The 24,667-nt window shown below is 46.3% G+C and overlaps 1 protein-coding gene across 1 annotated transcript in view; it reads right to left on the reverse strand.

Moving 5' to 3' along the window:
• Positions 1-24,667, reverse strand: part of PTDSS1 (phosphatidylserine synthase 1) — a 150,483-nt gene that overhangs the window by 33,970 nt on the left and 91,846 nt on the right. The window contains exon 10 of the mRNA XM_033933165.1: positions 16,659-16,758. Within this exon, the coding sequence (XP_033789056.1) occupies positions 16,659-16,758 (100 nt within the window). The remainder of the gene's footprint in view (positions 1-16,658; positions 16,759-24,667) is intronic.

Genomic DNA, 24,667 nt, shown 5'->3' on the forward strand with positions numbered 1-24,667 from the left:
AGAACCTAATCTTTCTTTTTAGTGCAATGTGTCTACTGGTCCTAAATGCTAATGATGTACCAAAGCAGTCCCCAGAGTTCAGGGCGGGCCTGCTGCACCTGTCTTTTAAGAAAGAGGCCCTGGAAGTGGTGTCCTTCCTGGATACTATATTTAGCCTAAAGAGTAGACCATGTAGCCACTCTACAGATCTCCTCGGGCAAGACAGCCCTAGCGTCCGCCGATGTGGCAGCAACTCCTCTAGTGGAGTACGCTCTCAATGTGATCGGTGGCTGTTTACCACAGCCCACATACACGGAGGAAATTGCCATTTTAATCCATATGGAAATCAAGGCTTTAGACCAGGGGTGCCCAATAGGTCGATCGCAATCGATCGGTTGATCAACTCACTTTGCCTTGGCGATCTACCGGGCTGATCAGCCTTCCTCTCCCCGTCAATTCTGCTGTCGGGAGAGGAAGTTCGGGCCAGCTAATCGGTGCCTGGCTAGGCGGAACTTCCTCTCCGATGGCAGAATTGACGTCGGGGAGAGGAATGCTGGTCGGCCCGCAGGGAAGCAGAGAGAGCTTGGTGGGGCGGCGGTGGCGGTTTTGGGGTCTGTTCCTCGATGGTGGTATCAGTGGCTTGGTGAAGCGTAGGGAGAAAGAAAGAAAGGGGGCAGGCAGGGAGACAGAAGGAAAGAAGGGAAACAGAAAAAAAGAAAGGGGGCATGAAGAGAGGAAAAAAGAAAGGGAGGCAGAGAGAAAAAAAGGGCAGGGAGAGAGGAAGAAAAAGTTGGGGGAGGGAATTAAGGGGGCAGGCAGGGAGACAGAAGGAAAGAAGGGAAACAGAAAAAAAGAAAGGGGGCATGAAGAGAGGAAAAAAAGAAAGGGAGGCAGAGAGAAAGAAAGGGCAGGGAGAGAGGAAGAAAAAGTTGGGGGAGGGAATGAGGTCTGGAGGAGAGTAAGCATAAAGGCTGAAAGAAGGGAAGAAAGATTGGATGCACAATCAGAAGAAGAAAGTGCAACCAGAGACTCATGAAATCACCAAACAAGGTAGGAAAAATGATTTTATTTTCAATTTAGTGATCAAAATGTGTCTGAATTTATATCTGCTGTCTATATTTTGCACTATGGCCCCCCTTTTACTAAACCACAATAGCGGTTTTTAGCGCAGGGAGCCTATGAGTGTCGAGAGAAGCACGGGGCATTCAGCGCAGCTCCCTGCGCTAAAAACTGCTATTGTGGTTTAGTAAAAAGGGAGGGGGGTATATTTGTCTATTTTTGTATTGTTGTTACTGACCTCTTTGAAAAAAACCTGGAATAGGAATGATAATTAACATTTTCTCAGCGTACACTGTGCTTTGTGTTTTTTTAAATTTAATGTTGGTAGATCATTTTGACTTGGTCATTTTAAAAGTAGCTCGCAAGCCCAAAAAGTGTGGGCACCCCTGCTTTAGACGCTAGCCTTCCTTTCTTGGCATGACTGAGGGGGCAGGAGCAGCTCCCTGTGAAAGAGGCAGAGTTGAAAACATGACTGACAGTTTTCTGCAAAGAACCTGCAAGTTGAGATACAGAACTCTAGCATTCAGTACCACTAGACATATTGCGCTGGGTTGGGAACTGGGTTGATTGCACCAGGTTGATTTGAGATTACATAGTAGGGTCTAACTTCCATGTGTTATTGAGATTTTGAAAATCACTCCGGGGTCCTTTTACTAAGCTGTAATTACCACAGGTTAAAAAGGTACTATCGTAGGACACGCTCAGGTGTTTTGAGATTGATGTGTGCTTCCCATGCACTAAAACCCAGATTTAAATTATTATTATTTTTTTATTACAGGGGCATTTGGGATCGGAGAGTAGGCAAGGCCTGAGTTTATCAGTTAACGCAGTTACATTACTGTGCCCTAACTGATTAGCACATGGTTAGCAGATGAGCACTTACTGCTTAGCAAACAGGTGGTAGTAGGGGCTCACACGCTAACTTTGGCCTCAGTGCGCAGGAAACCCATGTGCTAATAATAGCACAGAGCAGCTTAGTAATAAGGCCCTTCATTTTTAATGTATGCTTAAAGTTAAGAATATAAGAATAATCATACTGGGCGAGACCAATGGTCCAGTATCCCGTCTTCATGGTAGCCAATCCAGGTCACAAGTACTTGGCAAAACCTCAGATGATAGCAACATTCCATTCTACTTCTAGGGCAAGCAATGTTTTTGAACTGGTTCAGTAAAACACTGGCCAATATCAGTTGACTCCAGTTTGGTATTATTTGGTGCTGTTGGATGTACAAATGAGACTGATGGAATTCAGAAGAAACAAGATGAGTTTTTTGAACCTTTGCATTATTTGCTCTATTACAAATTTTTACATGCGGGCTTATATAAATCATTTTAGTTACTGTTAACTGTGTCGAGCTCCTTTCTGGCTGAAGACCCGGTATATAAAGCTACGTTTTAGTTTAGTTTATATGATGGATGATTTTATTAGCTTTTCTAAGCAGATGCAATACGTTTGTCATTGACGGATTGACGAACTTCTCCAAAATGCATTATGAGAGCACAAGAATTTCTACTACACTTCTCCCTCCGTATTCGCTGTGATACGGGATTAACAGACCCACGAATACAGAAAAACCGCAAATAACTTTTTCTTATGTTGTTCGCTGTTTTCTATTAAAAACCGTCGTGAATATGGTGAAACTGCGAATAACATGGTGGGAGACCTGGCCTGTTCCTGAAGGAGTGACAAAACACGGTGAAGAAAGTGCTGGGAATCGGCAATTTTCTCTGTAAACGCTTGGAATCAGCAATTTCTCTATGCAAGCTGATGTAATTTGGGGGGAGGAGCCAGGAAACTAAAAACCGTGAATAATCGAAACCACGATTGCTGAAAACGTGATTACGGAGGGAGAAGTGTATTTCCATCATGGCAGTAATGCTGTGGAACAAATTAACTAGACCACTGAGGGCTCTATCTGATATTCAGATGTTTAAAAAAAACAACTTAAAACTACACTATTTCTAGAAACCTTTCAATAAATGATATGTTGTTTAATGCTGGTTTTAAGATGAATGATTCTGCAAGGATTTATGAAATCTTGGTTTTAAGATGTAGCTATTCATTTGTATTTTAAGATATGTGTATAAGTCATGTTTGTTTTACTTTATGTATGCTACTTCTGTAATGCCGCTTAGGAATAGGCGGTTGACAATTTTTTTAAAATAAAAAAATTAAATTAAATTGACCACTGTTAGTTAAGCACAGTTACTTACTGTAACAGGTGTTATCCAGGGACAGCAGGCAGATATTCTCACACATGGGTGACATCACCGACGGAGCCCCGGCAAGGATTTCAAAAGTGCATCCGACACTTTAAAACTTTAGAAAGTTTGCGATAGCCCGCACCGCGCATGCGCGAGTGCCTTCCCGCCTGACGTAGGCGCGCGGTCCCCTCAGTTAGGATAAGCCAGTTAAGAAGTCAACCCGGGGAGGTGGGTGGGTTGTGAGAATATCTGCCTACTGTCCCTGGATAACACTTGTTACGGTAAGTAACTGTGCTTTATCCCAGGACAAGCAGGCAGCATATTTTCACACATGGGTGACCTGAAAGCTGACAATACTGGGAAGGTGGGAAAGTTGGCCTTAAGAAAATAAATGCTGTAATACAGATTGGCCAAAGCACCCATCTTGTCTGGAAAAAATTTCCAGACAATAGTGAGAAGTGAAAGTATGAATTGAGGACCAGGTGGCAGCTTTACAGATTTTTTCAATAGGAGTAGATCTGAGGAAAGCAACGGAAGCTGCCATTGCTCAGCTTTATGAGCTGTGACATGGCTTTCCAATGACAGTCCAGCCTGAGCATAGCAGAACGATATACATGCTGCTAACCAGTTAGAAATCGTGCTTTTGGGTCAAAAGAAACGAACAGTTGAGATGATGTTCGGTGTGATTTTGTGTGGTCAATATAGTATGCCAAAGTACGTTTACAGTCCAAAGTGTGCAACGCCGTTTCTCCCGGGTGAGAATGAGGCTTAGAAAAAAAACACTGGTAGAATAATAGACTGATTGAGGTGGTATTCAGTGACCACCTTAGGAAGAAACTTTAGATGAATATGCCACCAAAGCTTGTAATTCAGACTCTTCTGACAGAAGTGAGTGCTATGAGGAAGGCAACTTTCCAGGTGAGAAATTTGAGGTGCACTGTAGCCAATGGCTCAAATGGTGGTTTCATCTACCTGGCAAGAATCGCATTAAGGTCCCAGACCACAGGAGGAGGTGGCTTCACATTGAAAAGACTCTTCATGAACCTGGAAACCAGAGGATGAGCTGAAAGAGGTTTCCCCTCGACTGGAACATGAAAATCTGAGCGCTGAGATGAACTCTGATGGATGTAGATTTTAGACCAGAGTTAGAGAGATGGAGTAAATAATACAATACCAAATCCATTGACACTGAAGTGGGGTTATGATGATGCAAGAGACATAAGGAAGTGAACCGAGTCCACTTTTGGTGATAACATTGTTGAGTGTCTGGTTTCCTGGATGCATCAATGATTGTGCAAACAGGCTGAGAAAGATGCAATGTAGATGAATTCAGACCGAGAGAAACCAAGCTGTCAGGTGTAATGATTGCAGGTTGGGATGTAGAAGCGAGTCTTGATTTTGAGTAAGCAGAGTATGAAATATGGGAAGAGGAATTGGTTCCCTGGTGCTGAGTTGAAGTAGAAGGGAGAACCAATGTTGCCTGGGCAACTGAGGAGGTATAAGTATCATGGTGGCTGCTTCCCATTTGAGTTTGAATAGAGTTTTCAACATGAAAGGAGTTGGAGAAAATGCATACAGGAAGAGACCCGACCAGTCCAGGAGAAACACATTGGCTTCCAGACAGAGATTTGAATGTGGGGAGCTGCAAATAAGTCCACTTGAGGAGTGCCCCTTTGAGCAAAGATTGGATGAAGAGCTGCAGAGTTGAGAGTCCATTTGTGAGGCTGAAGAATTCTGCTGAGGTTGTCTGCTAGGTAATTCTTCTCCCCTTGAATGTAGACAGCCTTCAAGACAAGGTTGCAAGCAGTTGCCCAAGTCCAGATCTTTTGGGCCTCCTGACATAACCAGAGAGAGCCTGGACCTCCTTGCTTATTTATGTAGTACATTGCTACTTGATGGTCTGCGTGAAGGAGAAGGTCTTTAGCGCATAAATGATGCTGGAAAGCTGTGAGAGCAAAATACATCGCTTGCAGTTCTAGGAGATTGATATGAAACTATCATAAGAACATAAGAATTGCCACTGCAGGATCAGACCAGTGGTCCATTGGTCCATTGTGCCCAGCAGTCCACGCCCACGGCAGCCCTTAGGTCAAAGACCAGTGCCCTAACTGAGTCTAGCCTTACCTGCGTACGTTCTGGTTCAACAGGAAGTTATCTAACTTTGTCTTGAATCCCTGGAGGGTGTTTTCCCCTATAACATCCTCCGGAAGAGCGTTCCAGTTTTCCATCACTCTCTAGGTGAAGAACTTCCTTACATTTGTATGGAATCTATCCCCTTTCAACTTTAGAGAGTGCCCTCTTGTTCGCCCTACCTTGGAGAGGGTAAACAACCTGTCTTTAACTACTAAGTATATTCCTTTCATTATCTTGAACATTTCGATCATGTCCCCTCTCAGTCTCCTTTTTTCAAGGGAGAAGAGGCCCAGTTTCTTTAATCTCTCACTGTACTCACTCCTCCAGCCCCTTAACCATTTTAGTCGCTCTTCTCTGGACCCTTTCGAGTAGTACTGTGTCCTTCTTCAAGTACGGTGACCAGTGCTGGATGCAGTATTCCAAGTGGGGGTGTACCATGGTCCAGTACAGCGGCATGATAACCTTCTCCGATCTGTTCGTGATCCCCTTCTTAATCATTCCAAGCATTTTGTTCGCCCTTTTCATCGCCACCACGCACTACGCAGACATCTTCATCAGCTTGTCGACCAGTACTCCCAAGTCTCTTTCCTGGGGAGTCTCTCCGATTACTGCACTGGACATCCTGTATTCGTATATAAGATTTTTGTTACCGACATGCATCACCTTATACTTATCCATGTTAAACCTCATTTGCCATGTCATGGTCCATTTTTCAAGCATGTTTATGTCACTTTGCAGGTCATCGCAATCCTTCTTCGTCTTCACTACTCTGAATAACTTCGTATCATCTGCAAATTTTATCACCTCGCTTGTCGTACCAATTTCCAGGTCATTTATAAATATGTTGAAGAGCACGGGTCCAAGCACCAAACCCTGCGTCACTCCACTCGTGACCCTTTTCCAGTTTGAGTATTGTCCATTTACCCCCACTCTGTTTCCTATCCACCAACCAGTTTTTAATCCACGTGAATATTTCACCCTCGATTCCATGGCTCGCAATTTTTCGAAGTAGTCGTTCATGTGGGACCTTGTCGAACGCCTTCTGAAAATCCAGATATACAATGTCGACCGGATCACCCTTGTCTATCTGCCTGTTAACTCTCTCGAAGAAGTGTAGCAAGTTCATCAAGCAAGATCTTCCTTTGCTGAAGCCGTGTTGGCTGGTCCTTATCAGATTGTGTTTGTCAAGGTGGTCAATGATGCGGGCCTTTATCAGGGCCTCTACCATCTTTCCCAGTACCGAGGTCAGACTCACCGGTCTGTAGTTTCCCAGATCGCCTCTCAAACCTTTCTTGAAGATCGACGTAATATTTGCCACTTTCCAGTCTTCCGGAATCCTTCCCAATTTGATCAACAGGTTGATTATTAGTTGAAGCAGTTGAGCTATAACCCCTTTCAGTTCCTTGATTACCCTCGAATGGATGCCATCTGGTCCAGGGGATTTATCGTTTTTAAGCCTATCAATCTGTCTGCATACCTCTTCTAGACTGACCATCAACCCCGTCAGTTTCCCGTCATCATTTCCTGTGAGACCAAAGACCTTGCGTTTGTAGGCCTCCCATGTAAGCTCTTCATGCATACGGAGATGCATTTATCGTTAGTACTTGATGATGAGGAGGTAAATGGAAGAGAGACCTCTGGATAGATTGGAAGAGGTCAGCCACCATTGAAGTGACTGCAGAAGAGATGATGTTACAAATATATGTTGAGATAGTCAATCTGTTGTTTGAGACCACTGGAAAGCCAGGGTCCACTGAGGAATGCACATATGCAGTGGTGCCAAGGATGTTACATGGACCATGGAAGCCATGTGACCAAGAAGAATCATCATGTTTCTCACCAAGAGAATTTGGATTTGGAACATCCGTTGACAAAGGCGAAGAATAGATTGCATGCAATCTGGAGGGAGAAAAGCTCTCATCAGACTCATGTCCAGGATCGCTCCAATGAATTGTAGATGTTGAGTCGGGAGCAAATGGGATTTTGGGAAATTGACTTTGAATTCCAGAAATTGAAGGAAGGATATAGTCCAAGTTGTGTGCAGAGCCACCAGCCAGGATGACGCAGCTTTGATCAGCCAATCGTCCAAGTAAGGGAAGACTTGCAGACGGTGTGATCGAAGATAAGCAGCGACTACAATGAGACACTTGGTGAAGCTAGGCTGAAGCTTGCAGATGAAGCTAGGCTGAAAGGACCTTGTACTGATAATGTCACTGATTGACTTTGAAGCGGAGATATTGTCGGGAAGCCTGATGAACTGGGATATGAGTGTAGGCTTCCTTAAGATCCAGAGAGCATAGCCAGTCATTGCAGTCCATCAGAGGATAAAGAAGAGCCAGAAAGAGCATAAGGAATTTCTCTTTAACTAGAAATTTGTTCAGAGCTCTGAGATCCAAAATGGGATGCAGTTCTCCCGTCTTCTTGTGAATCAAGAAGTAGCGGGAGTAGTGGGAGAGAGGAGAACTTCCTCGATGGCATTCAGCAGGAGAAGAGATTGAACCTCCTGAAGCAGAAGGGAGGACTGGGCAGGGTCTGAAACAGACTCTCCTGGAGGATGGTTTGGAGGCAGATGGTGGAAATGGAGAGTGTAACCCTAACGAATGATGGACAATACCCAGAGATTGGTCATGATAAGCTCCCAACGAGTGATGAAATGTCCTCCGATGGGTTGAGGCAACTGCTGAAAAACGGGAAACATGGCTATGCTCTTGAGGAACATGTCAAAAAGGGTGGGCGAGTTTCAGCTGAGCAGCCTGTTGTTTAGGTTGTTGTTGACGTTGCTGTGGTTTTTGCCTCCTAAGTTGAGGAGGAGGTAGAGCAGGCTTGGTAGAGAATCATCGCTGATAGAACAGCTGGGTTTGAAACTACGAGGTGGTTGAGGTTTTTTTCTTAGATTTGACTAAGACATCCCATCTGGTTTCATGGGTGGATAATTTTGGGTGGCAGTATCCATAGATGCTCCAAAAAGTTCATTCCCCAAGCATGGAGCATTTGCCAAATGGTCCTGACGGTTAATATCAAGCTCAGAGACTCTGAGCCAAGCAAGACGGCGCATAGCCACTGACATGGTTGCTGCTTGAGCGAACTATATATTTTCTGAGTTGTAAAACAGAAGCCATGAGATTCTGGAAAGCTGGAGTTTTTTGTGATAGTATATATTTTTGAAAAGACGAAAATTGATTTACCAGATGTTTGAGGTAGCAAGAAAAATAGAATGTATAATTTCCTGCTCGATTGGCAAGCATGGCATTTTGAAAGAGGCGGTCGCCAAATTTGTCCATGGTCTTTCCCTCTCTGGTAGGGGGAACAGAAGCATAAACACTGGTACCTGCCGACTTCTTTAAGGTTGACTCAACAAGAAGGGACTCATGAGAAAGTTGTGGTTTGTCAAAACCAGAGATGGGTACCATTTTATATAATGAGTCCCGCTTTCTAGGAGCCACAGGGATGGAAAGCAGGGTCTCCAGGTTTTATAAAAAGTGTCACGTAAGATGTCGTGAAGAGGGAGATGTAGCATTTCCTTGGGAGGATGTTCATAGTCCAAGGTTTCCAAGAATTGTTTACTATATTTGGAATCCACTTGCAAAGGAATGGAGAGGTCCTAAGCCATCTTCCTGAGAAAGTGGATCTTTCTGTAAACTCAGGATTTTGAGTGGGATGTTGAGGAGAAGTTGAAGTGTCTGAATCCTCATCATCAGATGTAAGTGGCTCCTGGTCCGAGTCCTGAACAGATTGAAGTAGTGTCGGTGACTCGGTGTCGAGGGTTCAATGTTCTTGAGCTTGCGAGAGGCCTTGCCAGACCGTACCGAAGTTAACTCAAGAGAGGATGGAGCAGAAAACAGTTGGTATTGAGGAAGGGATATTGACTCCTTTGTCAAAGGCCTGCGTACTGAAGTATCATGTGTCTTCATCGGTACCGCTACAGACTGAGACTGAACTGTCATTGGAAAAGCCGGTATCGACTGAGCTTGAGAAAGTGGTGTTAAGGGTGGCATGATTTGGGATGGAATAAGCATGTGAAAATGTTCACCCAATTCCTCCCAAAGCAAATTGTCTATTTTTTGCTTCAAAGAGAGCACTGGTACCGTTTGCTTTCAGCTGGTACAGCTGGTGCTGCGCTCCGGTCCGGCAATGAGGAGGCCGATGTCAAGGCACTCCCCAAAATTGGCACCGGGCGCTTACAGGACTTCTTTAAGGTCAGCATGACTTGACTCAATGCCTGTTTGACCTTAGTCCCAGAGTCGGTAGAGGGAGGCTTCTTGGACAGTTTACTTATCGAAGGTTGCAATGCCGGAGAGGATTCCACCAGCATCGAAAGACTGCGGTGTCGTCTTGGTCGTCACCGAGGGAGTTGTTTGCTGTGCCTGCTCTCCTTCCATAGCGGCACCGAATAGGATTTTCTGTTGAAGGAGACAGATTTTTAATGTCTCCTTCTGAAATGAAGAACACCGGGTACAAGTCTCCGGGCGGTGCTCAGGCCCTAGGCACAGGAGGAACCAGCGGTGCAGATCTGTAACTGAAATGGGCCGAGCACAACGACCAAACTTTTTAAACCCCGTCTGCGGGCATGACATGGATAGAAAGACGGCATTCGCAAAATCGAAATCAGTGGCGAAGGTGAGACAAGAGGCCCCACCGGCCGGAAGACGCGATAGGGAAAAAACGAAGTTTGACGTTTTCGGGGTTTTTTTACAACGGAAGAAAAGAATAAAATAATAAAGAAAAAGTGACAAAAAGTCAAACTCCGCGAGAATGGGAAGGCAGCAAAAGACAAAGAATACCTCAATGGCCACTGAGACGCGACTTCTTAGCTCTGCAGAGACTAAGAAACTGAAGGGACTGTGTGCCTATGTCGGGCAGGAAGGCACTCGAGCATGCGTGGTGCGGGCTATCGCAAACTTTCTAAAGTTTTAAAGTGGTGATGCACTTTTGAAGTGGTCCGGGGCTCCGTCGGTGACGTCACCCATGTGTGAGAAAGCAATGTTACTTACTGTAACAGTTGTTATCCAGGGACAGCAGGCAGCTATTCTCACTAGTGGGTGACATCATCCAACGGAGCCCCAATGCGGACATCTCACAAGCACACTTGCTTGTAGAAACTTTTAGAAGTTTCGAGTTGCCCACACCGCGCATGCGCGAGTGCCTTCCTGACCGATGCACTGGGCGTATCTCCTCAGTTCAGATAGCTAGCAGAGAAGCCAACCCAGGGGAGGTGGGTGTGACGTGAGAATAGCTGCCTGCTGTCCCTGGATAACAACTGTTACGGTAAGTAACATTGCTTTATCCTAGGACAAGCAGGCAGGTATTCTCACTAGTGGGTGACCTCCAAGCTAACCACAAAGGGATGGAGGGAGAGTTGGCAACTTAGGAGCATAAATTTTGCAACACTGTTTGGCCAAATTGTCCATCCCGTCTGGAGAAGGTATCCAGACAATAGTGTGAGGTGAAGGTATGAACCGAGGACCAAGTGGCAGCTTTACAAATCTCCTCAATCGGTGTCGATCTGAGGAAAGCTACAGGCTGCCATTGCTCTGACCTTATGGGCTGTGACTTTGCTGTAAAGGGGTAATCCAGCCTAGGCATAGCAGAAAGAGATACAAGCCGCCATCCAGTTGGAGATGGTGCGCTTAGAGATAGGGCGTCCCAACTTGTTCGGATCAAAGGAGCTGTTCTGTGAGGCTTGGTGCGTTCCAGGTAGAAAGCCAAAGCATGTTTACAGTCCAGAGTGTGAAGAGCTGATTCTCCAGGATAAGAATGAGGCTTCGGAAAAAACACAGGAAGAACAATGGATTGATTCAGATGAAATTCCGAGACCACCTTGGGGAGGAATGTGGGATGAGTGCGGAGGACCACCTTGTCATGATGAAACACTGTAAAGGGCGGATCTACAACCAACGCTTGAAGTTCACTCACTCGGCGGGCAGAAGTGAGGCCAAAGAGAAGCACCACTTTCCAAGTGAGAAATTTCAGAGGAGCCTTGTTAAGAGGTTCAAATGGAGGCTTCATAAGTTGAGAAAGAACAACATTGAGGTCCCAAACCACCGGATTCGGTTTGAGGGGAGGATTGACATGGAAAAGTCCTTTCATAAATCTGGAAACCACAGGATGTGCAGAAAGAGGTTTCCCTTGAAGAGGCTGGTGAAAAGCAGCAATTGCACTAAGATGGACTCTGATCGATGTAGACTTGAGACCAGAATGAGACAGGTGCAAAAGGTAGTCCAAAACAGAGGACAAGGAGGCGTGTTGAGGTTCCTTGTGATGAGAAAAACACCAGGTAGAGAATCTAGTACATTTCTGGGAATAGCATTATCGAGTAGCAGGCTTCCTGGAAGCTTCCAAAACATCCCGCACAGCTGGTGAAAACTGAAGGGAAGTTACGCTGCGAGGAACCAAGCTGTCAGGTGTAGCGACTGCAGGTTGGGATGAAGCAGAGATCCCTGATGTTGCATAAGCAGAGATGGAAACACTGGTAGAAGGAAGGGCTCCCTGCTGCTGAGTTGCAGAAGAAGGGAGTACCAAGGTTTCCTGGGCCACCGAGGAGCAATTAGAATCACGGTGGACTTGAGCTTGACCAGAGTCTTTTGAATGAGAGGAAACGGAGGAAACGCATACAGAAAGAGATTCCCCCAGTCCAGAAGAAAAGCATCTGCCTCGAGACGATGAGGAGTGTAGATCCTGGAGCAGAACCGAGGCAGTTTGAAGTTGTGGGGAGCTGCAAAGAGGTCTATCTGAGGCGTTCCCCACAGGGAGAAGATTTGATGAAGGGGCGTGGAATGGAGAGTCCACTCGTGAGGATGTAGAAGGCGACTCAAGTTATCCGCCAAGGCATTGTCCGCCCCCTGAATGTAGACAGCTTTGAGGAAGGTGTTATGGCGAATCACCCAATCTCAAACTTTCAGAGCTTCCTGACAGAGGGAGGCCGATCCCGTGCCACCCTGTTTGTTGACATAATACATGGCGACCTGATTGTCCGTACGAATGAGGACCACCATGTCGTGTAGTAAAAGCAGTGTAGAAAAGCAGTGAGAGCATTGAAAATCGCCCTGAGTTCCAGGAGATTGATATGGCACAGACGATCCGCACTCGTCCAATAGCCCTGGGTGCGGAGCCCGTCCAGATGAGCCCCCCAAGCATAGTTCGAGGAGTCGGTCATGAGGACCTTCTGATGGGTAGGCATGTGAAACAGCAAACCTCTGGAAAGACTGGAAGAGAGCATCCACCAGCGAAGCGACTGCAGCAGAGCAGGAGTGACCTGAATGTGATGAGTCAGAGGATCGGAGATCTGCGACCATTGAGAAGCTAGGGTCCACTGAGGAATCCGCAGATAAAGTCTGGCAAAAGAAGTCACGTGAACCGTAGAGGCCATGTGGCCCAGGAGCACCATCATGTGTCTCGCTGAGATGGACGGGCGAGAAGAGACCAAGTGACAAAGCTGAAGAAGAGCCGCCAGGCGCTGAGGAGGAAGGAACGCTCTGAGTTGAATAGTATCCAGAACAGCTCCGATGAAGGGGAGAGTCTGTGAAGGTTGAAGATGGGATTTGGGAAAGTTGATCTAGAATCCCAGACTCTGTAGAAACCAGATCGTCCTCTGAGTGGCCCGGACGACCCCCTGAGACGTGGAATCCTTGATGAGCCAGTCGTCGAGGTAGGAAAACACCTGCAGACCATGGTTCCTGAGTGCTGCGGCCACCACAACCAGGCACTTGGTGAAGACTCTGGGAGATGAAGCGAGGCCGAAAGGAAGCACTCTGTACTGAAGATGAAGATGTCCCACCCAAAATCTGAGGTATTGACGGGAGGCCGGATGGATGTGAATATGAGTGTAGGCCTCCTTGAGATGCAGGGAGCATAACCAGTCGTTCTGCTCGAGGAGGGGATAGAGAGAAGCCAGGGTCAACATGTGAAACTTCTCCCTGACCAGGAACTTGTTGAGCACCCTGAGGTCCAAAATAGGACACAGGTCGCCCGTCTTTTTCGGAACAAGGAAGTACTGGGAGTAAAAGCCCCTGTTCTGTTGGTCCACAGGGAATGTACACAGGCTCGATGGCGCAAAGCCTGAGCTTCCTGAAAAAGAAGGGCGGTCTGAGTTAAGTTGGAAGGATACTCTCTTGGAGGATGTTCCGGGGGAACATGATGGAACTGAAGAGAGTATCCCTCTCTTACGATGGAAAGGACCCAGAGGTCGGTGGTAATAGTCGTCCATCGATGCCGATGGGTAAAGGAGGGGAGGGCAGAACGATGGAAGTTATGTTCCCTATGAGACAGTCAAAAAGGCTGGGGAGCCTTGGGGACAGCAAAAGGTTGAGGCTTTTGTTGGGGCTCCTGCTGATGCTGCCTCTTCACTGGCGGCCGAATGGCAGGAGCCTGCTTCGGCGGGTAGCGCCGTTGATAAATCATAGGAGGACGAGCCAGTTGAGAGATGGCAGGCTTGGGCTTCTGGCGGAGGATAGACTGAAAAGATTTTTCATGTTTGGATAACTTCTCCGTAGCTGCCTCGAGGGGCTCGTCGAACAGGTCCGCCCCCGCACAGGGAACGTTCGCCAGCCTGTCCTGGAGATTCGGGTCCATATCGATGGTGCGAAGCCACGCCAAGCGTCTCATGGCCACCGAACAGGCTGCCGCTCTGGCCAAGAGCTCGAAAGCATCGTAAGACGATTGCATCATCTGCAGTCAGAGCTGGGACAACGATGCCAGCACCTCGGAGTACTCGAAGCGAGCCTGAGAGTCCAGATAGGGTAAAAACTTTTGAAGGATGGAGAGAAAAAACTCGAAGTAGGTCGCAAAATGAAAGCTGTAATTGAGGATTCAAGAAGCCATCATCGAGTTCTGGTAGATGCGCCTGCCAAATCTGTCCATGGTTTTGCCCTCCCGGCCAGGAGTTGTGGAAGCATAGACCTGGGAGGGATGAGACCGCTTCAGAGAGGATTCAACCAAGAGAGACTGGTGCGAGAGCTGTGCCCCGTCGATGCCCTTATGGTGCACCGTGTGGTAGCGAGCATCCAACTTCCCCGGGACCGCCGGGATGGAGAAAAGGGTCTCGAAGCATCTCATGAAAGTCTGGTCCAGAAGCTTGTGTAGAGGCAGGCGGAGAGCTCGGCCGGAGGTTGAGGAAGATGCATCATCTCCAGATACTCCTTCGAGAACTTGGAACCCGAATCCAGGGTGATATCCAGATCCACCGCCATCTGCCTCAGGAAGGACGAAAATGACAACTGGTCCGCCAGAGCCGGCCCTTGAGGCGGCCAGGTTCGCCGATGCCGAGGACCGGCACGGAGAGAACGAACCCCCGCAGTTTTCAAGTTCCAGCATGGGAGGAGGGAGCGAGTATTCCGGAGAAAACTCTTGGAAAGGTTGCTTCCGATGAGGCAAGGCGTGTCTCGAGGAATGCTTCGAGGAATGCCTCGATCGACGACCGGAGCTGTGTCGAGAAGCAGGCCTCGAGCGATGAGGCGAGCGATGCCCCGACGAGGCAGCCATCGAGTAGATGGGACTGGAGGCCGTGGATCAAAGCATCAGAGGCTGAGACGAGGCCCCCCGAGGCGCTCCCCAAGGTTCGAGGCCCGGCATTGCAGAGGAAGGGTCCGGACCAGGCAAGCCATGAATCAAGGGTATCGGCTCCAAAGGTGACATGGGCAAAGACTCTGCTCCTTGCGAGACATGTTACAGAGCCAGACCCGACACTCGCCGAGACTCTGCTCCCAGCAGCGAGAATGTGTGCCGAGGAGGCACTGGAGGCGGCTCGACCTCGCGGGAGGCTTCCTCGTGCCCAGGCTGGATCTGGGAGAGAAGCGTTGGCCCAATTTTGGTAAAGAGCTCGACAAATCGCTTCTCCATCAAGGCGTGAAATGACGCCGGCAAAGAGGGATCCACATCAGCAATGGGACCTCCTGCACGGACATCGGTCATTCGGCCGTCAGGGAGCTTGGATTTAGAGGCCTTGGGCACCTTAAGCACCACTGGAGGGATAGGAGGCTGCGCTACCTGACCTGAAGAGACATCGGAAGGTACCGCAGTCTGCGTCGAGGTCGAAGCCGGCACGAACGAGGCAGGCTTGAGCAGACTCAAGGCCGAAGATGTAGAATCGGAAGTCGAAGGCGTGGCGCTCTGGGAAGAGGGCAGCACCGGAGACGCCTCCATGCCAAACAGCGACTCCCACAAAATACAGCGACGCTTAAACGCACGTGCTGTGAGCGTGGAGCAAGGCTGGCACGATTTTGGAAGATGCTGTGGCCCGAGACACTGAAGACAGCGTTGATGCAGGTCCGTCAACGAAATCGCGCGCTGGCACTTGACACACTTTTTAAAACTGGTAACAGGCCGGGACATAGGCCGAAAAAGCTCCGCAAGGTTGAAGCCGTGGGGCCGCAGCCACGCGGCCTGCCCGGTCGAACGATCGAACTAAATTTTTTTTTTTTTTAAAACAACAAACGTAACGCGAGCCAACAAGAATGAGCACAAAAAACCCAAACCCGCGGGCACAGAAGGCACAAAAAGGAACTTCGTGCAGAGAGTTTCAAAGGCAAACTTCTCAGATCCGCGGAAGAGAAAGAACTGAGGAGACACGCCCGGTGCATCGGGCGGGAAGGCACTCGCGCATGCGCGGTGTGGGCAACTCGAAACTTCTAAAAGTTTCAACAAGCAAGTGTGCTTGTGAAATGTCCGCATCGGGGCTTCGTTGGATGACGTCACCCACTAGTGAGAATACCTGCCTGCTTGTCCTGGGATAATATATTGCCTGCGTATCCTGGGATAACCTATTTACTGAGGAATATTTCCTCCAAATGTGATTATTTTGGGAAATTTGCTTTGATCTGTGTAGATTCACAATAGGTTCCCTACTGCTTCATTGTTTTCATATCAGCAAAATATTTTTAGTTCCAGGAATCTTGGAGGTCTCCAGGGTCTTACTATGCACAGAACCAAGTACAGGTCTTGACTGTGGAAAGATATGTTAATTTCTAGCACTGGGCCAGAACCAAAAGAAGGTACAGTGTTGACAGGACTCCTCTAAAAGATGTTGCAAAGGTAAAAAAAACAAATAGCACTATGCTCTTGGAAGCCTATAATTTCAAGAAAGTCCTCTTTAGTAACAACCAATATTTTGTTTACTCGACTAGATGAATGTGTAATTATCCTACAAAACAGCATTACCAACTAGAGAATAGGCACATAATTTTACATAATTTTCTATTTTTTGTTTTCAAATAGATGAAAATAAACCAGAAGCTTGCTTCTCAACAACAAGGTTGTATGCAGGCATGTTTAATTTATGAGTCACTTACCACAAAGAGAAGCCAAAAGACGACATAAAGTAGATGTGTTTTGGAGAACAGGTCCTGACCAAACTTTATGCACACTATTGCTTCAAGAAAACCAATGGCACTGCAGAGCAGGAAAGAACAAAAATATTATTTCTGGCACCACAGTGAACACGGCAGATTTTGCATATCCTACTTCCTAGAAGAAGCTGTAGCTATCAATACTGAACTCTGCTCCTGCTGACACCCCCATTGTACAGTGACACTGCAAGGATAACCTTGATAACCTTACGACTACCTAAATCAGGGGTTTCAAACCCAATCACATAAGGGTCTGAAATCTAAAACACAGGCTAAGTCACGGGCCAAATTTTTTTATTAAGATACTTAGTCTTAGTAGAAGTACAGTGCTCCCCCGCGAATTTGCGGTCGGTGGTTCACGGTCCCGGTCATTCGCGGTATTTTCCGACCGCGAACCGCCAATCAGGAGAGGACAGCTGGAGAGGCAGGTGAGGGCAGCCGGTGCACCGGCGAGTGAATGAAATCACTCGCTGTATGCTCTGACCGCCTCTTCCTGTACTAAAGTCGGGCCTCACCAATCAGGAGCTGCTTTGACGGAACCCCCATGAATATCGGGGGAGTACTGTATAGGGTTACAATCTTTCCAACCCTACGCTGGCACTGTGGTGTAAACAAAGTAAATAAAAAATACTTTTCCTCTCTTTTAGGTCCTAGTTCACACTTGCTATTTAATACCAGCTCTGACAGGGTACCCCATTTCAAATCTGACATATTGTAATCACAATAGAAAATAAAATTATTTTTTCTACCTTTTGTTGTTATTCAAATCATGTTGGTCCCAGGCTCTGGTTTCTGTTTTTCTTCTGATAACTCGCTTGCTAGGGTCTCCTGCCCATCGTTTTCTTCTTTCTCGGTGCTAAACATCCATCTTCAATCTCTGTCCTCCCCTTTTGTTTACCTTCCCTCCCCCAGAGGTCTGGCATCTTTCCTTTTTTTAGTTTCCATCCCTGTAGCTGCAGCAATGGACTTCACCATCCCCAGATTCACTATCTCTCCTTTTCTCAACTACCCTTTCATCCAGCATCTCTCCACCTTCCCCACCACCCCAGCGTCCACCATCTCTTCCAAACTACCCTGCTATCCAGTATCTCTATCCCCCCTTCCACACCATTCTTTGTGTCCAACTTCTCTCCCATTCTGTTCCTCCCCTCCCTCCATCCCATTGTCCACCATCTCTTTCCCTCTCCTCTGTTTTTAGACCCATTATTTCTTCCCCTCTCCCACCCTCAGTCTGGCATATTATGCACGTCTCTGGACCCCCCTTCCCTTCCTCTGTGTACTTCTACACCAGCACCCCCCACACACACACACACATACACAAACATCTAAAGGCCTGTATGTTTTCCCCCTTCTTTCTAGCATCCTCCTGATTCCCGGTCTTACCTTCAAAGCAGCCTGCAGAGGATCGCTGGCCGACTGTAGCGCTCCTATCAGGCTGCCATCGGCCTCCGCAGCATTTTCCTTCTACTGCGGTCCTGTATGTCAGAGGAGGGATGGGACCACGGCAGAGGGAACGTGCTGCAAAGGCTGATAGCAGCCTTCTAGGATTGCTACAGCTGACTAGCGATCCTCTGCAGGCTGCTTTGAAGGTGAGACCGGGAAGTCAGGAGAGAGATGGTGGACAATAAAGGAACAGAAAGGGTATTTTCTCGCAGGCCAAATCTAATTATACTGTGGGCCAGATTTGGCCTGCGGGCCTGATAGTTTGACTCTCCTGACCTAAATTGAGGTTAACAGACATTTATTTTATGTCTATTTTATAAAGACATGCACGTGGCCTTTGTATCTTTTTAAAATGTCAGCAGACATTTTGGCTAAAATGCAGAGGCGTATATTTACACCAACTATTTTATATTTCAAAGTCAAAGAGAGAGGACAGGTCATTCCAAAAATATAAGGCAATTACTCCAAAGGCAGAATGCCTAATCAGATCTAATCTCTACTTAGTATGTGAGGGTAGCACAAGGTCAGTGTTCTCCTCAGAAATGTTTGTCAGTCAAGTGGGGGCAAGAAGCACAACACAGTATTATAAAATTTTCTGTTAAGTTAGCTGAATGTTCAGTAAAATCAGTTGGAGGCAAGTCCATTCGAAAGATCCTGATGTGGACATTGAAGATGATTTTATTGAGTGGATCACAATTTTTTTTAATTTATGTATCTTTTATATACCACCTGTAAGTCTTAAAGTTATAAAAGTGGTGTAGATTTAAGAACAACAGGTATTTTCTTGCCCCTGCTTTGATAACTTAACCTTCCATCTGAGGCAACCTCAGATGGAAGGTTAAGTGACTTGCCCAAGATCACAAGGAGCTACTGTGGCTCCCCTGGTTCTCAGGCCTCTCTGCTCTCATCAGCAGGCTACTCTTCCACTGCATAAAGAGCTTGCTGGGGTATGGTTCACCTCCTTTCTGAATAATAGATACCAAAGCATACTGCTCAACGATGCACTAGCAAAACCGAAACCGATCAAATACGGTGTTCCACAGGGGGCTCTGCTATCCCACCTGTTATTCAATCTCTACATTAGACAAGTCCTAGACATAGCCCACAAATACCAAATATAGATTCACTCCTTCGTGGATGACATCTACCGCTAGGAGAAAACTGCGATGCCCAGATCACAAAACTCCTAAAATGCATCTTGGAAATCAAAAACTGGATGACCAGCAACAAACTGCAACTAAATGCCTCTAAATCGGAACTCCTTTGGATCCCCAAAGAACACTACTACTGCACCCGTCCCTCACTATGCTGGGACTCAACTACCTTAACTGCAAAGGACCAAGCATAGAGCCTAGGAATACTCCTCGACTCCAACCTGTCACTTTCCAGCCATATCTCTGAGTCTGACTTCACCCAACTACTTAGTTATTTCCTGCATGGACTACTGCAACGCCCTATTCAATGGTCTCACAGCGAACAACATACGTCTCCAATGTGTACAAAACGCAGCAATCAGACTTCTAAAAAACCTCCGTGCCTGTGACCCTGTCTCCCAAGCTCTATCTTGGTTCACTGGCTGCCTGTAGCCAAATGTTGTGTCTTCAAGGGCCTGCTGCAAGCATTCAAATCCTTGGACGACATGGCGCCAGACTATGTGATGGCAAAGCTTCCTCCATAAGTGCTGAACAGATCTCCTGCTCCCAGGATGAAATACGCCTTAAAACGCCTCCTGGTCGTGCCTTTCAACTGCAAGCTGCCAAACAATGTTCCTACTCCAACTTCATACTGAGCCACTGGAATCGACTGCCCTCGAAGATCAGATCCCTTAAAGAACTCTTCAGCTTTAGGAAAGCAATAAAAACATCTCTCTTCACCTAATTCCCCCGCCCATGACCGATGGATTACAAAGAAATGTATAATTGGTACTAGATCCCGGTATGTATTACATTATAAAATAACAAACTTGTATTGAAACATCTTTCAATGTAACTACGGCAAATTTAAGCTGTAACTGTACATTATGTATATTGGTATTAGAGCCCTAGCGTGTGTCTAGTTAGGATAAAAACTTGTACTGAAAACTTACACTGTTAAGGATAACTATGGCAAATTGTAACCTGTAAACTCTATATTATGTTTACTGGTAATAGACTAGAGGTCTGCACGGGAACGGGGATCGTGGGAATCCCCCCTGACCCACAGGACTCCCACGGGGACACCCCTCTGTCCCACGGGACTCCCACAGGGATGGAATCAGGGTTCGACTTATTGAGGCCTACCTAATTTCCGACGCAACTGAGAGACCAGTCTGGCACTGTGGCAGAAACAGCCATGCTGAGCTGAAAGCCTTGCACACAGCTAAAAGCCTTGCTGATTGGTCTTGTGGTGCGGCGGGGCAGGAACAGTAAGCAAGGCTCTCAGCTGTTTACGTGCAGCCACAAATCAACAATACAATAAAAAAATAATTCGCAGTCATGAGAAACCTGAGGCAAATCAGAAAATTCTTCGACAGAAAACAATTCCAACTCTTGATACAATCCCTAATCCTGGGTCTAATAGACTACTGCAACATATTATATCTCCCATGCACAGCAACCATGATAAAACAATTACAAACAATAAAAAACACAGCCCTAAGATTGGTCTACTCACTGAAGAAATATGACCACGTCACAGAGGCATACCACGACTCACATTGGCTCCCAATACAAGCGAGAATGCACTTCAAATTTTACTGCCTACTATTTAAAGCAATAAACGGAGACAGCCCAGCCTATTGGAACAATCGACTAATTCAACCCACCTCAATCAGATATAGGAGAACCTACACACCCTCCAACCAAAAACGTCAAAAGAAAAAAACTGTACGACAACCTCCTAGCCACTCAAGCTGCAAAACTCGACCCACAACTCTACAACCCATTGACCACAACCACAGACTACAAAACCTTCAAAAAAGAAATAAAAACCCTTCTTTTCATAAAACACATAAAACCGAACTAACACCGGCATCACTTGCAACTACAACATATGTACTTATAATATCATGACAATTCAGATGTAATCCTTAACAACTCAAAGAATTGTACAAACTACTCTCTAAACACTTCTAATATCCGGACAAACCATTTGTAATCCGCCTTGAACCGCAAGGTAATGGGGAATAGAAATCCCTAATGTAATGTAATGATCCTGATGAAATCTTTTACTGTGTTTTATATTTTCATATTGTGTTTTATTTTTTAATTCATCTGCACCCTTTTCAAATAAAGATTTCATCAGGATCATCAATTACACAGTTTCTTTTGTATTTATGCTGCTGTTTTCCTAGTGGAATCTCTGGTGGAACCCTTTCTTTGTTTTCTGTTCAGGTAATTAACTTATAGACCCCCTGTTTTACTAAGGCGTGCTAGCCAATTTAGTACGCGCTAAATGCTAACGTGTCCATTATATTCTGTGGACGCATTAGCATTTAGCCCACGCTAAATTGGCTAGCACGCCTTAGTAAAAGGGAGAATACAAGTTAATTACCTGAACAGAAAAAAAAAAAAAAGGGCTCCACCAAAGAGATTCCATAAGGAAAACAGCAGTGCAAACACAAAAGAAACTGTGGAACTGATGATCTTGTCAAAAGTAATTGCTGTTTTTTATGGGGACAGGCGGGGATGGAGGGGATTCCTCGCGGGGACGGGTGGGGGTGGAAAGGATCCTGGCGGGGATGGGCGGGATTTCTGTCCCCGCTCAACTCTCTATATTAGACCTCTAGTATGTATAGAATTAAGACACAACCTTTTACTGTAACTGTCATATTGTAACCTGTTAACTGTATTTTATGTACATATGTTTAACCTGTAACCTGTTCTGAGCTCTTTGGGTGAAACGGGCTAGAAAACAAAATTAAATAAAAAATACATGGTATGAATACCTTCACATCCTACAACTATGTTACTAAGTAACTGTATGCTGTGCCAAGACACTGCCCCAGCCAGCAAGGCTTCAGCAAAGGACGACCTTGCTTGACGAACTTGCTGTACTTTTTCGAGGGAGTAAACAGGAAGATAGACAAGGGTGACCCAGTCGACATTGTATATCTGGATTTTCAGAAGGCGTTCAACAAGGTTCCACATGAACGACTACATCGGAAAATTGTGAGCCATGGAATAGAGGGTGAAATACTCACGTGGATTAAAAACCGGCTGGTGGATAGGAAACAGAGTGGGGGTAAATAGACAATACTCGGACTGGAAGAACGTCACCAGTGGGATGCCGCAGGGCTCGGTGCTTGGACCCGTGCTCTTCAACATATTCATAAACAATCTGGAAATTAGTACGACGAGTGAGGTGATTAAATTTGCTGATGATACAAAGTTGTTCAGAGTAGTGAAGACGCAGGGGGATTGTGAAGATCTGCAACATGACATAACCACGCTCGAGAAATGGGCAGCGACATGGCAAATGAGGTTCAACATGAATAAGTGTTAAGGTGATGCATGTCGGTAACAAAAATCTCACACACGAATACAAGATGTCTGGGGCGGTACTTGGAGAGACTCCCAGGAAAGAGACTTGGGAAAACTAGTCGACAAGTCAATGAGGCCGCCTGCAAAAAGGGCGAACAGAATGCTAGGAATGATTAAGAAGGGGATCACTAACAGATCGGAGAAGGTTATCATGCCGCTGTACAGGGCCATGGTACGCCCTCACCTGGAATACTACGCCCAGCACTGGTCACCGTACATGAAGAAAGACACAGTACTACTGGAAAGGGTCCAGAGAAGAGTGACTAAAATGGTTAAGGGGCTGGAGGAGTTGCTGTACAATAAGAGATTAGCAAAACTGGGCCTCTTCTCCCTTGAAAAGAGGAGATTGAGAGAGGACATGATTGAGACATTCAAGATAATGAAGGGAATAGATTTAGTAGATAAGGATAGGTTGTTCACCCTCTCCAAGGTGGGGAGAATGAGAGGGCACTCTCTAAAGTTAAAAGGGGATAGATTCTGTACAAAAGTAAGGAAGTTCTTCTTCACCCAGTGAGTGGTGGAGAACTAGAATGCTCTTCCGGAGTCTGTTATAGGGGAAGAGACCCTCCAGGGATTCAAGACAAGGCTAGACAAATTTCTGCTGAACCAGAATGTACACAGGTGAGGCTGGTCTCGGTTAGGGCACTGGTCTTTGACCTGGGGGACCGCTGCGTGAGCGGACTGCTGGGCACGATGGACCACTGGTCTGACCCAGCAATTCTTTTGTTCTCTCTGTTATGTAAGATATGCAGAATTACGCTTAAGATGGAATACTAGCATATACAGTACATGCATACATACAATATTCTAAATATTTACCCAGGTAACTTTGGTGCAAATGTTAATGTCTACTTTATAGAATTACATCCTTTGTCTACTTGTTTTATGAGTTATTTGACTATTAAAAGATTGGATTTCAAGTTACAGTGAAATCCATTTAACAAAACACATAATTAATTTGAACCCTACACAATTTCATACAGTGGCCGACATCCCCAGCAGTTACCAGCATGTACAGTTCTAAATCTGTAAGAATGCATGAACCTAGAAAGGGAAAGGGATTAGGACTTTTATACTGCCATTTTGTAGTTATACAACCTCACTCATCCAAGATAGCAGAAGGGAAGGTCAGCTGAGCGGTTCGGTGCAGCCGTTTGTGCGATTTTTTCAGATTTCCCTTTGTTCGAGAGAGGAAAATTACCTTTTAGGATGCCGAAGAGGAGGAGCCGTAGTTCCGCTGGAGCCTTGCGGCGACCTGGCCCGGCCCAAATCGGCAACATCGACAAGCTCCTGCGCCGAATGCAGGAAATGTCAGCGGCGTCAGCAACCCCATTGGAGACGCCCTGTAGCGAGGCAGTGGTGATCTCCCCGGGACTTGAGATCTCATTGAGCCCCGATGTAAGAGCGCCTCCACCCCCTCCCTCAGACCACCAGCGCTCTGTGGGAGGAGGAGCAATCGGAAGGCGGTGTGCTCCCTTCCCTGGAGGTTTTGGACATCGAATCGGGGAGTTTGGATTTGGACTCTCTACAGCTGCAGGAGAGTCCTTTGGAGCCTGAGGTGTTTGTTCAGAGGGGGACCTGTGAACGGGAGAACCACCAACAAGAGGAGGAGCCGACTGGTGAGGATGTTAAAATTCAACTTGAAAAATCTTTCCTAATATTAAAGAAACCTCAAGAGGTAACTCTGGACGCTATTTGGGATCTCGTGGCTGACCTGGTCAAGTCAATTAAGCCCCAATTGGTACAATTGGAACAAAAAGTAAATATTCAAGAAGTTGATATTAAAAATCTTAAAACTGAATTACAAGAACTTAAAAAGTCTAATGTTACCTCTAAACAAATTACAGAAACATTGGTGAGAGATAATATAAATCTGAGAAGGAAAGTGACAACCTCATTCAAAGCAGTTTACATACAGGTACTTCAAACATTTTCCGTATCTCTCCCGGTGGGCTCACAATCTATCTACCTTGGGCAGTAGAGGATTGA

This window comes from Geotrypetes seraphini, chromosome 2 (genome assembly GCF_902459505.1).
Source record: "Geotrypetes seraphini chromosome 2, aGeoSer1.1, whole genome shotgun sequence".
In the NCBI taxonomy this organism is placed as follows: Eukaryota; Metazoa; Chordata; class Amphibia; order Gymnophiona; family Dermophiidae; genus Geotrypetes; species Geotrypetes seraphini.